The sequence below is a fragment of the Octopus sinensis genome, linkage group LG4, assembly GCF_006345805.1.
Source record: "Octopus sinensis linkage group LG4, ASM634580v1, whole genome shotgun sequence".
Taxonomy (NCBI): Eukaryota; Metazoa; Mollusca; class Cephalopoda; order Octopoda; family Octopodidae; genus Octopus; species Octopus sinensis.
In genome coordinates, this window is record NC_043000.1 from 112,246,427 (window position 1) to 112,258,707 (window position 12,281).

At 40.8% G+C, this 12,281-nt stretch overlaps 1 protein-coding gene across 1 annotated transcript; it reads left to right on the plus strand.

Annotated features, from left to right (window-relative positions):
• Positions 1-10,672: 10,672 nt before the first annotated feature.
• Positions 10,673-11,992, plus strand: LOC115210979 (ras-related protein Rab-30-like). The gene has a single exon (XM_036502350.1). It carries the CDS (start codon positions 10,675-10,677, stop codon positions 11,095-11,097), a length of 423 nt encoding a protein of 140 aa, XP_036358243.1. The 5' UTR covers positions 10,673-10,674; the 3' UTR covers positions 11,098-11,992.
• Positions 11,993-12,281: the final 289 nt, after the last annotated feature.

Sequence of the window (12,281 nt, forward strand, 5' to 3'; positions counted from 1 at the left end):
AACTTAGCTGTTCGGCAAAAAAGAAGCCAATAGAATAAGTACTAGGCTTACAAAGAATAAGTCTTGGGGTTGATTTGCTCAACTAAAGGCGGTGCTCCAGCATGGCCACAGTCAAATGACTGAAACAAGTAAAAGAATATAAATAATATGATGAATATATATAAATAACAATCATCGACAATCCTCAGTGTGTGTCATGAGAACCAAGGGTTATTTGAATATGATCAGTTACAACCATAATGATATAGAGGTATGGCTCGGCAGCAAAGATCAATCCTGTCACTGGTGATGAAGGTATGGACCCCAGGTTTCTAGATATGGAGCCAGCCTTTGGAAAAGTCCTATAGAAGTATAACCTTTTAGTTTGTTCAATTTATTAATAACATAGGTGCAAGAGTGGCTGTGTGGTAAGTAGCTTGCTTACCAACTACATGGGTCTGCGTTCAGTCCCACTGCGTGGCACCTTGGGCAAGTATCTTCTACTGTAGCCTCAGGCTGACCAAAGCCTTGTGGGTGGATTTGGTAAACGGAAACTAAAAGAAGCCCGTCGTGTATATGTATATATATATAATAGAAATATTAAAATTACTAAGTCTCTCTAAAAGAGAACAACGGCAGCGTTCCCGGAAAATAATAGTTATCGCCATACTAATATGGCATTCTATTATTGAAAACAAGTGGATGTATTCCACCGAAGCTAGGTAAATAAAACCTTCGAACAGAGATTGTCAGAAGCGACACCTACTGATTTTTCCTTGGATTACGTCGGATTATTTTACGCTGTAAGCTGTTATGTTAGTTCGTTCTGTTCTGGATTTACACGTACAATTTTTGGAGTATTAACTTGTGAAACAAAGTAATTTTCGCCCTTCGGGGTAGAAAATTTCTTTTTATATATGAACTTTAATTCAGTGTGGAATTAATTTTTATCTTGTCTCTTGTGACAAGTCACTTGCATTTTAATATGGATCTTGACTTAACGTCAAATTCTGATTTTCCCGAGATGGGAGAAGTTATAAATAATGAAAAGCTAAAGGATACAAAGGAGAAACAAAGTTTTTCGGAAGCCGTTGGAGGCAATGTTATAGAACTGGAAGTAGCAATGGGGGATCTCTTCAAGTTCAGAAAGTTCATACAAAAGAATGGAGAAGAAACTAGAATAATACCGCCCCCTGACACCTTACAAGCAATCCGTGAGAAGACGGTAATTTATAAGGTATATAATATTAAGGAAAAAAAGATTGCAGATGTAAAAAATGAATTGGTAGAACGGTGCATGGCACCAATTTGGAACAAGGTTCGCTATGTTGGCCGAGGAGTGAGAAGCGCTACTATTGAAGCGCATTTCGAGTCGGCTAGCATAGCGAAGGAAATTTCAACTCAAACGTTGAAGAGTGCAGACATCCTGTTGCTGCCCACGTACTTAGGGCGCAGAACAGCTAAGGTAACAATAGAGGATATACCAACAGGTTACGATGTAATGTGGGCAGCAACAGCGGTCGTATTCGACGTAGAAGAGAAATTAAACATTTTAAACATGAGGATGAAAGAGGCAAAATTTTGGAAAGGTCAGCAGCTTGAAATGATAGTTCAAGCTGACAATGCAACGCTGGAGAGTTTGCCAGACAGGGTCTTCGTGGGGGATGGACACACTATGCGGGTATCGGTGGAGGGACGTAGGCCCAGATGTTTCAAATGTGGGCAGAAGGGTCACGTCAGCTCAGAGTGCAAAAAGAAAAAACCCGTTAATGCCCCCATTCAAACCGCTGTGGAGAACAAAGCAGACATCACAGCAACAACAAAAGAGAATACCCGGAAAAAGCAAAATGAAAGTCAAAAGGAGGAAAAGAAAATGAATGGAAAACAAAACAAAAACGAGGGGGAAAATAATTTATCAAATGGAAAAGAACTGGAAGTAATGGAATATACGACTGTAACCAACAAAAGGAAGAAATCCAATACCCCGGACTCCCCACCCCAAACAAAAAGAAAAACAAACGCAGAAGAGCAACACAAAAAAATTATCCAATCCCACCCCGCTGGCACTACTTTTGTAGGCCAGCATTTCATTAAACCCCAGCCCCCAACTTTAAAAGGATTCAAAAAATCTGATAGGTGCATTGCTTATAACACAACAAACGAGAGAGTAGTTTGGTACATAAAGGCGAAACCAAACATAAAATGTTTCAAATCATCGGAAAAAAACCCGGATTGGAGGTATGCGAAGGTTGGAGAGGAGGTATGGAAGGAGAGACTCTTCCAACTACACGTGAGGGACAACCTGATTAAAGATGTCACACAAGAGGTGATAGCTGGAAAATTGAATATTAGCCCGGCAGCCACTCCATCCCAGAGCCCGGTGGCAACGCCGGTTAAATGCCCAGCAACAACGGAGAGTGTGGGGGAGGCAGGCAGACAAAAGCTGCCATGCTCCCTCTCACAACCGTAAGTAACAAACTTTCTTCATTCATCGATGATTAAGTTGGGCTGTATAAATGTGCGTGGAATGGGGTCGAAATGGAAACAGGCTTGCTTGCTGGACGACCTCAGGACACACAGAATAGATGTAGCCATTGTCACCGAGTCCAAGATGAGAGGAACCCAAGCGTTCTCGCATCTTCTCAATCATCATCATCATCATCATCGTTTAGCATCCATTTTCCATGCTAGCATGGGTTGGACGGTTCTACTAGGGTCTGTGAAGCCAGAAGGCTTCATCAGGCCCAGTCAAATCTGGCAGTGTTTCTACGGCTGGATGCCCTTCCTAACGCCAACCACTCCGTGAGTGTAGTGGGTGCTTTTTACGTGCCACCCGGGTTACGAGAAATTTATTTCTCCTAGCCGAGGAGGAAGTGCAGGCGTGGCAGTCCTTATCAGGAAGAACTTGGACTTACAGGTAAGTACTGTCTTTATGGACCCAGAAGGTAGGCTGGTTGTCCTCGATGTAACTCACGTGAGTAAGCAGTCCTTCAGGTTGGTAGCTGTTTATGCTCCTAATGAGGGTAGGCAGACTGGTTTTTATCGGAACTTGGAGCACTTTCTAGTGACGTCTAAAACGGTAGTATTGGTAGGGGATTTCAACACTATCATCGATGCACGGATAGATAGTGTGGGCTCGTCTGATAGAAGGGGGAATCCTTGCCTCAAGGGTCTACTGACGAGCCTTAATCTAGTAGATCGGTTTCGAATGGATGAGCCGAGCATTCCACAGTGGACGTGGAGTAACAATGACGGCTCACGCAGATCGTATATAGATAGGGTATTTGTTAAAGAACGAGATAGGAATAGCATTAGCTGTCCACAATTTTGTATTGTGCCTTACACGGATCACAAATTAGTGACGTGTGAGGCACATGAAGATAAATGCCATAGACAGGGACCCGGATACTGGAAAATGAACAAGTCTATTTTGGCTTGTGAAGCTTTTCGTAACCGGATTATGGAATTAGTCCAGAGGGCATTATGTGGAACCATCATTAATAATAGATGGTGGATCGCCCTCAAAAGAGCCATCCGTTTGGAGTCCATTAGATTTAGCAACCAGCTAAGTTTAGATAGGACTAGAATAGAGGGCGATTTAGTTAAGAACTTAGACGAGGCAATGGGATCTGGCTGTGCATCTAGAGTGTTAGCAGAGAGAACGATCTTGTACCGTCACCTCAATGCCAAGCATGAAGGATGTAGAGTCAGAGCTAAGCTACGTGCAGTGAAACGAGAAGGTATTAATGTTGCCGGATGGGCACGTCGTGTGGAGAGTCAGAAGGGCAAAAAGTCCTCTATTAAGTCTTTAACTGACGAACAGGGACGCAAAATCTATGGACAGGAGGAGATACAGAAGGTCTTTCAACAGCATTTCGCTCGGTTGTTTGGGGAGGGCGATCCACTTGAGCGAGGGGAGGACTTACAGAACTTCCTAGCTGGTGGGCCTCGGCTCTCGCCACGCAGAGCGGAACGCTGTGAAGGACCGATTACTCCCGCGGAGGTAAGAGGGGTTTTGGCTGAATGCGCCCGGGAAAAGTCGCCGGGACTGGATGGTCTGCCCTATGAGTTTTATTGTTGTATGCCGGACTTGTTCGGGGACATACTGGCAAGCGTCTACGCAAACTGGCAACAGAATGGGAGGATTCCCAGTTCTGTGAGCCGGGGAGTTGTGACGCTGATCCAGAAAGACCCGAGCAAGGGGGATAATATTAGTAATTATAGGCCCATAACTCTACTTAATGTAGAGTTAAAGATTTTGGCCAAGGTGTTAGCAGAAAGGTTGAAGGTCGTCATGGAAAAACTTGTCGGAAAGGCACAGACATGTGCAATCCCAGGCAGGTCGATCGAAGATAATCTTCACCTTCTACGCTACACTATAGACAGGGTTGGGCAATTAGCCGGCAAAGGAGGGGCATTGGTCCATTTAGACCAAAGTAAAGCATTTGATAGGGTAGATCATCAGTACCTGGCGACGGTTCTCGAAGCGGCTGGGCTAGGCCCTGACTTTCGCGGGTGGATATCAGCTATGTACAGCGGTATCAAGTCCACAGTCCAGATAAACGGTTACTTAACGGAACCGTTTTCGATTAAGCGTTCAGTTCGTCAAGGATGTCCCTTGTCCCCTCTCCTGTACGTTTTGGCTCTTGAGCCATTGCTGCGGGAGTTGGAGACGGTGAGATGCAATCCTAATGAAATCGGATGCGGTAAGTCTGTTTCTGCGTATGCGGATGACGTCACCTTCATCGTGTCCAACGAAGCACAACTAACTCGGGTAGAAGGTGCTCTCCGAAGATACGAAGCGGTGGCTGGGGCAAAAGTTAACAAGGACAAGTCCACTGGTTTGCGCCTCGGCACCTGGAGGAACAAGCCGATATCGTCCAGTGTTGTTGGACACTGGACAGATGGTCCTGTTAAATTGCTTGGAGTTTGGTTTGGTTCAGACTCCCAGACGGAGAAAAATTGGAGCGAGGTAGTGACCAAGGTAGAAGCCATAGTTCGGGAGTGGTCCGGAAGGCATCTTTCCTTGAAAGGGAGGGCGGAGGTGGTACAGGTGTTTATAGCATCTGTAATCACCTATCGCCTGACTGTCGTGCCTTGCCCCGATTTGTGGCTAAGCAAGTTGGATCGACTCCTTTTCCGCTTTTTGTGGAAGGGAGGAAAGCCACTTGTAAGGCGCTCCGTGTGTTGCCAGGAACCACTAATGGGTGGGCTGGGGATGCCTTGGTTAATGATGTGCAGGCATGCGCTGAGACTGAGACATCTCTGGTTTCACCTGGAAGGTGATAAGGTGTGGAGTCCGCTGGCAGATAATTTCTTCCCGCAACTGGACTCTATGGAGAGATTTAAACCCGGTTTCATTAAAAGACGGAATCTGACTTTATGGCAGAAAGAGTGCCGACAGGCACTCTGGCTGATCCACAAGATAGGCAAAGCCGGCTGCGGGAATACCACCTCGACATTTTATAGAAGGATGGTAGAGGCAAAAAATGACGACATCCTAAGAGGGGCTCTAGGGTTCGATGAGGATCAACTATCCGACCTGTTTAAGAAGACTTTCAAGCCGGGGTATTTGGACAATTACCAAAAATCCCTGACTTGGCAGTGCTATAGTTATGCTCTACCTGTTCGCGATAAGTTATATAGGCATGGAATGTCAGTGCCACCGACATGTCCAAGATGTGGGTTGGACGATGAAACCGTCCAGTACGCTTTTGTACATTGTCAGGAGCTGTCAGGCTTAATAAGTTACGTAGAACACGTGTTGTCACATCTGGGACGAGTACAGCTATCGGCTGGTTCTATAATAAAGATGATACCGCCAGCTGGACTCTCAAAGGAAGGTGAGGCTTGTTTTCACTGTACGGTGGCAGTACTGAAAGAGTGTGTGTGGAGAACTAGATTGGAAGGTTTGGTGTCAGGATCCTTTGTCTCTGGATATGGTATGTTAAAATACTTCAGATACCATCTAAAGAGCAAGATGGATTTAGAGAAGAGGAACCTGACACAGAAAAAGTATGTGAATCGATGGAAGGATGTGATAAAAAAGGTGGGTGTGAGTAACCCTGCTTGGTCATCATGAAGGGAGAAAATAGTCTCTGGGCTCTTAGGCTGTCGGGTAAGAATCCTGACTGTGATATACCTAGCTGGCCAAAATCATTTTTAATTTAAAAAAAAAAAAGGAGAAAAGTAAAGTCTAGTATCATAATCAATAATCAACATATGTAAATATCAAACGAACAACGTAAACTTTTTGTAATTATGTTTTGTATTGTAATGTACTATCTCTGTAAGATTTTTATAATCATAATAAAGAATTTAGAAGCGACACCTACTGGTCTGGCTACGCTGCATTGAAAAGGGGCAATACCCCGAAACGCGTCTGTAGCTGCCGGTCAAGTAGTGTGGAGCGACTGACCTCCCTTGTTCGAAGGTTATATGGATACAGTTTGTGTATCAAATAGCTAACTTAAGGCGATGGCCTCATGGAGCTAATAAGCGGACAGCTTTATTCTTATAAGAATGCCATATTAGTATGGCGATAACTATTATTTTCCGGGAACGCTGCCGTTGTTCTCTTTTAGAGAGACTTAGTAATTTTAATATTTCTATTATTGAAAACAAGTGGATGTATTCCACCGAAGCTAGGTAAATAAAACCTTCGAACAGAGATTGTCAGAAGCGACACCTACTGGTCTGGCTACGCTGCATTGAAAAGGGGCAATACCCCGAAACACGTCTGTAGCTGCCAGTCAAGTAGTGTGGAGCGACTGACCTCCCTTGTTCGAAGGTTATATGGATACAGTTTGTGTATCAAATAGCTAACTTAAGGCGATGGCCTCATGGAGCTAATAAGCGGACAGCTTTATTCTTATTTTTATAAGAATGCCATATTAGTATGGCGATAACTATTTATATATATATATATATATATTATATATATATATATATATATAGTTAATCCAAACATGAAAACACAAAGAGAAAACTCAACAACGCGAGGACGCGGAACAAGTATAGCGCTATTGACGCTCAGGATATATTATATATATGTGTGTGTGTGTGTGTGTTTTTGTGTCTGTGTTTACCATCCCTGTAACTTAGTGGTTCGGCAAAAAAGACCGATAGAATAAGTTCTAAGCTTACAAAGAATAAGTCCTGGGGTCGATTTATTCAACTAAAAGGTGGTGCTCCTGTATGGCCACAGTCAAATGACTGAAACAAGTAAAAGAATAAAAGAACCTCTCTCGTGCATTTTAGATTTCCAACAATTCCACAGAGCAGAGATTACAATCCTATCTATTGTTAACAAATGGCTCAGCATGTGTCATTAATGCTCCACATTAAATGAAAAAAAAAAGTCAAGATTTCGTTTTCTAACTCCCAGACTTTCTGGAGAGCAATGTTTTCATTTCATTTATCCTTCTAAAGGTGTGAAGTGGATTACATAAATCTTAATTTGAAAGAAGTAGAACCTACATAAGTAAATATACAAAATATGGGGATTTAGTTCACAGGTGATCTAAACGATTAGGTACACTAGGTAAGTGCTGTAACGAATTACTGGGGCTCCGAGCTTACAGACGAGATGGTAGTTATGTAACCATTGCAGATTTCCAATGCAGCAGATGTATAATTGTTAAACAGGACAACAGACGATAAGGCAAATGTCTCAAGTCATATTCATTATTGGAAAAAAATTCAAGGTCTTACAGCTGTTTCTGGGATATTCCAGAGTATGGGACCTTCCGTCATCGGTGACAAATAAGGAGAATGTATAGGGTATAGATTCATGAAATGATGACAGAGGAAGAGAGAAGAGGAATAATAATTGCCTTCACATAACTGACATGTAAAGATCTCCCTTCATAATTCTTTGGTAGAATCATTAGAGTTGGACCAAATTCTTAGCAGCATTTCTTTCTACACATGTTCTGATTTCAAATTCTGCCAGGGTTGGCTTTGCTTTCATTCCTTTCGGGGTTGATAAAAATAACAACAACAATAATAATAATAATAATAATAACAATAATAATGGTTTGAGTTTAGCTGCTGGACTGCTACTAAGTTCAAACCTCACTAGACAGTGTTATTTTTCAACCCACCTCTGAGTAAGTAAATATATGTAGGTGAGTTCTAATGTTACCTTTATAGACAATATGAAGGTTTGTGTGTGGCTTAGTGGTCAGGGCACTTGGCTCACGATTAAAAGGTCACGAGTTTGATCCCCGATGGTATGTTGTGTCCTTGAGCAAGACACTTTATTTCACGTTGCTCCAGTGCAAAACTGAGTTGTACTTGTATGTCAAGGGGCCAGCCTTGTTACATTGTGTCATGCCACATCTCCGTGAAAACTACATTAAGGATGCCTGAGGGGTGCTCAGCCACTTTCATATTAATTTCACAAGCAGGCTGTTCCATCAACTGGAACGCTTGACATTGTAACTGCCAGAGTGTTAGTAGGTCACTATTATATGAATTATGTAAACGATGACTGTTCATTGTACTATTACTGTTAACACAACTATTAGCATTGTTCATATTATCATTACAAATATTATTAGACTATCGTGGAGGCACAATGGCCCAGTGGTTAGGGCAGCAGACTTGCGGTCGTAGGATCGCAGTTTTGATTCCAATACCGGGCGTTGTGAGTGTTTATTGAGTGAAAACACCTAAAGCTCCACGAGGCTCCGGCAGCGGGTGGTGGCGATCCCTGCTGTACTCTTTCATCTGTTGGCCTGCTCGCTTAGCCAGCGGGGTGGCGTCATTTGAAGGCTAAAACAATGTGAAGCGCATTGTGACCAGCGATGTGTAGCAACATCTGATAACCTGGTCGGTCACAGTGATTATTAGACTATCATTGCCCCTACCACTAACAGTATTGTAGTTATAATCTCTAATGGAATGAGTGTTAGAATTTAGTACATACACTGCTAGATACACGATATGTTGAGTAAGAATGAATTCCAGGTAGGGTTAATGCCATTACTATTATTGAGGGAATTCTTACTAATCCTAAGCTGATTAACAGAAGCATTATCAAGCAGAATCGGTGTTGTACAAAAAGAGAGCTTAATTTTGTGTTTGTTAAAGATTCTACTAGACAGAGGAAAGTGCTTCTCCAAGATATTGGAAAACTTCCTAACCAATTGTATAATATTTGTAGGCGATTGGAGTGTTATACCAACATCACTTTACTGGCACCTGTGCCGGTGGCATGTGTAAAAAGATTTGGGCGAGGTCATTGCCAGTACCACCTGACTGGCCCTTGTGCTGGTGGCACGTAAAAGCACCCACTACACTCTTGGAGTGGTTGGCATTAGGAAGGGCATCCAGCTGTAGAAACTTTGCCAGATCAAGATTGGAGCCTGGTGCAGCCATCTAGTTTGCCAGTCCTCAGTCAAATCGTCCAACCCATGCTAGCATGGAAAGCGGACGTTAAACGATGATGATGATGATGATGGGGAGTGTTATACCACAATATGTCACTGTGTAATACGGCCTAACTGCCTCGTTTTGCAGATGAATTTTTTTCCATTATGGTTGCTACTATAACTGCCATTGCCTCTACCACCATTATTGGAATTATTATCATTACTTGTATTACAGTTCCTCATTTTTATCCTGTTGCTATGGTTATTCATAATAACAATGTCTTTTATATTTCATTGTTGGATTTGGTTTGCAAGATTCTTTATGTGAGTTCGTGTGTTGAAGCATATTCTGTTGTGTCTGGAGAGAGTCATTTTCTTTTTGTGCCTTATAATGTAAAAATTTCCACTTTTTTCTTATTTTTATTTTTCTAAAACTATTGAAAAGGTTGTAAGACGCAACAAAAATAAGAAAAAAAGTGGAAATTTTACCGGTGAGTGTGTTACATTATATGGCACAAAAAGAAAAAGACTCTCCCCAGACACAACAGAATATCTTTTATAATATAACCAATTGATTGGAGGTTCACTCAAACTGCAATACAAACAGAAATAGTACAAGTAGTAAAGTAATAATGGTGGAACTGTCAGAATTGGTGATTGTTATAACATGAGACGAAAGTCAACCATGGTGAAACTGGAACCTAAAGAAACACAAACACTGCCAGACATTCCATCTGATTCTCTACCAATGCTGCTAACTACTGCCTCACTAGTAATAAGGTTTCAAATACAGGCAGAATGCTGATAATTTTGAGGGGAGGGGACAAGTCATTTGTCAGCCTTTAGCTGCTCCTTTAGTTTATCGACTGCGAAAGGATAACAGGAAAAAAAAATCATCCTTGATGGTATTTGGACTCAGACTATAAAGGACCAGAACAAAGACTTAAGCATTTTGTCAGGTATAAAAAAAACGGTTTTGCCAATTCAGAGCATTAATAATAATAATAATAATAATGAATTCCACTATAGGCACAAGGCCTGACATTGTGATGGGAGGGCACTAGTGGATTACATCAACCTAAGTGATCAGCTGGTACTCATTTTATCAACCCCGAAAGGAATGAAAGCAAAGCCAACCCTGGCAGAATTTGAAATCAGAACATGTGTAGAAAGAAATGCTGCTAAGAATTTGGTCCAACTCTAATGATTCTACCAAAGAATTATGAAGGGAGATCTTTACATGTCAGTTACGTGAAGGCAATTATGTACCATCTTCACCATCTCTAACAGTTGTAGTGCACCTGAGCTCTCTGCAGATATGGGATACCGCTGGCCAGGAGCGATTCCGTTCCATTACTCAGTCATACTACAGATCCGCAAATGCTCTCTTATTGTCGTTTATGATGTTTGCTGCCAAGCATCTTATGACAGTCTTATCCAATGGATAAATGAAATCGAAACTCATACTAACAGCAAAGTGTTAACTTATTTAGTTGGTAACAAAATTGATCAGATAAATCGCAGAGAAATACCTACTACAATAGAACAATTTGCAAATCGTTACGAGATGACTTTCTTGGAAACATCAGCAAAAGAAGCTGACAATGTTGAAAAGTTATTTTTTGATATTGCACGAGAACTGACGAAACAAGCTAAAGCTCATGAACTTCGGCCTCATAATAACAAAGCGTTTCCCTCTGGGAAGACAACTCCAGTATCTAGCTACAGTTGTCAAGCTTAAATTTTATATATTGTTCTGAAACCTCCTCAATCCATCAGTTCTATTAGACCCAATAAGATTTGTTTTTTATGTTCCCTAATTATCATTTACAATGTCCTTTTTATGTTATTTCCTCACCTAAAAATCCTGTTTAGATGAGGATTTCTGCAGGGATGTCTGTTTGCCCTTCTTTTGATATATGTAATCTGGAGTGAAATATATTTCTTAGCTCTAATATAATAACTCCTTACTAAAGCTGTTTTTTTGTTTTTTTTCCACTGTGATATCTTGCCAGCAACCTATTACTGAAATTGCATTGGCATTATTTGCTTCACATTTTAGTAACAACATAATGAAAAAAACACATCTGCTATATATATATATATACAGATATACACAAACATACTCATATACCACATTAGTGCTATTTTCAGTTTAGTATCTAAAGGTACTAAGTTATTTTGTATCTCCTACTACTAAATCTTATTTATATGATTCTTTTGAATATCTTACACCTAACAATAGGAAGCTGGCATGTATAACAATTTAGAAATAGTTGATAAAAACTAAATGATGTTGCTTCATTTAAAAGTTCTTGTATAACTCATGAAAAATTTCTATCATTAATATAGATTGTTATATTTTGACAGTGTGAAATAATGACAGAAGGATTGTGGTAAGTGGTTACTGAACTATTGGTCGTGAGTTCAAATATTTGTGTTGTAAACTTGGAAATGCATATGACTAGCTAGCATGAAAGTGTGTATTGCTCTCATTATATGACACAATAGCTAGATATTAAGGAGAGCAACCAGACATACAAGAAAAAAGTTTTCTATAAACATAAACAGTTGGATTTATAGACCTGACTACTTTGTCATAATGGAAAAATAGGCACCGGATGAAAAATTTGTTATGAGCAAAAAATGTAATAATTTACTCTTAATTTATGAGTTTTTAAAATAACAGTTTGAGGAAAGTAGTGATGGTCTGCATTAGGGGGAAAAAAAACCCTTAATAAAATTCAAAGACTGGCTCTGTCTGAAAGATCACAATTCACCTGTTTTATTTTAAATCTTTTGGTGGTGGGTGTGATATTTTTGAGCAAGTATTAAAAAAGACTAATCGAAAATGAATGACCTTAGCATATTGAGACCAAACTTACATTCTTCTACATTAATAAAAATTTAAAGCTTTCTTCTGAG

Coding starts and splice junctions, on each gene's coding strand:
- LOC115210979 (XM_036502350.1), top strand. CDS start 10,675: ATGGGATACCGCTGGCCAGGAGCGATTCCGTTCCATTACTCAGTCATA.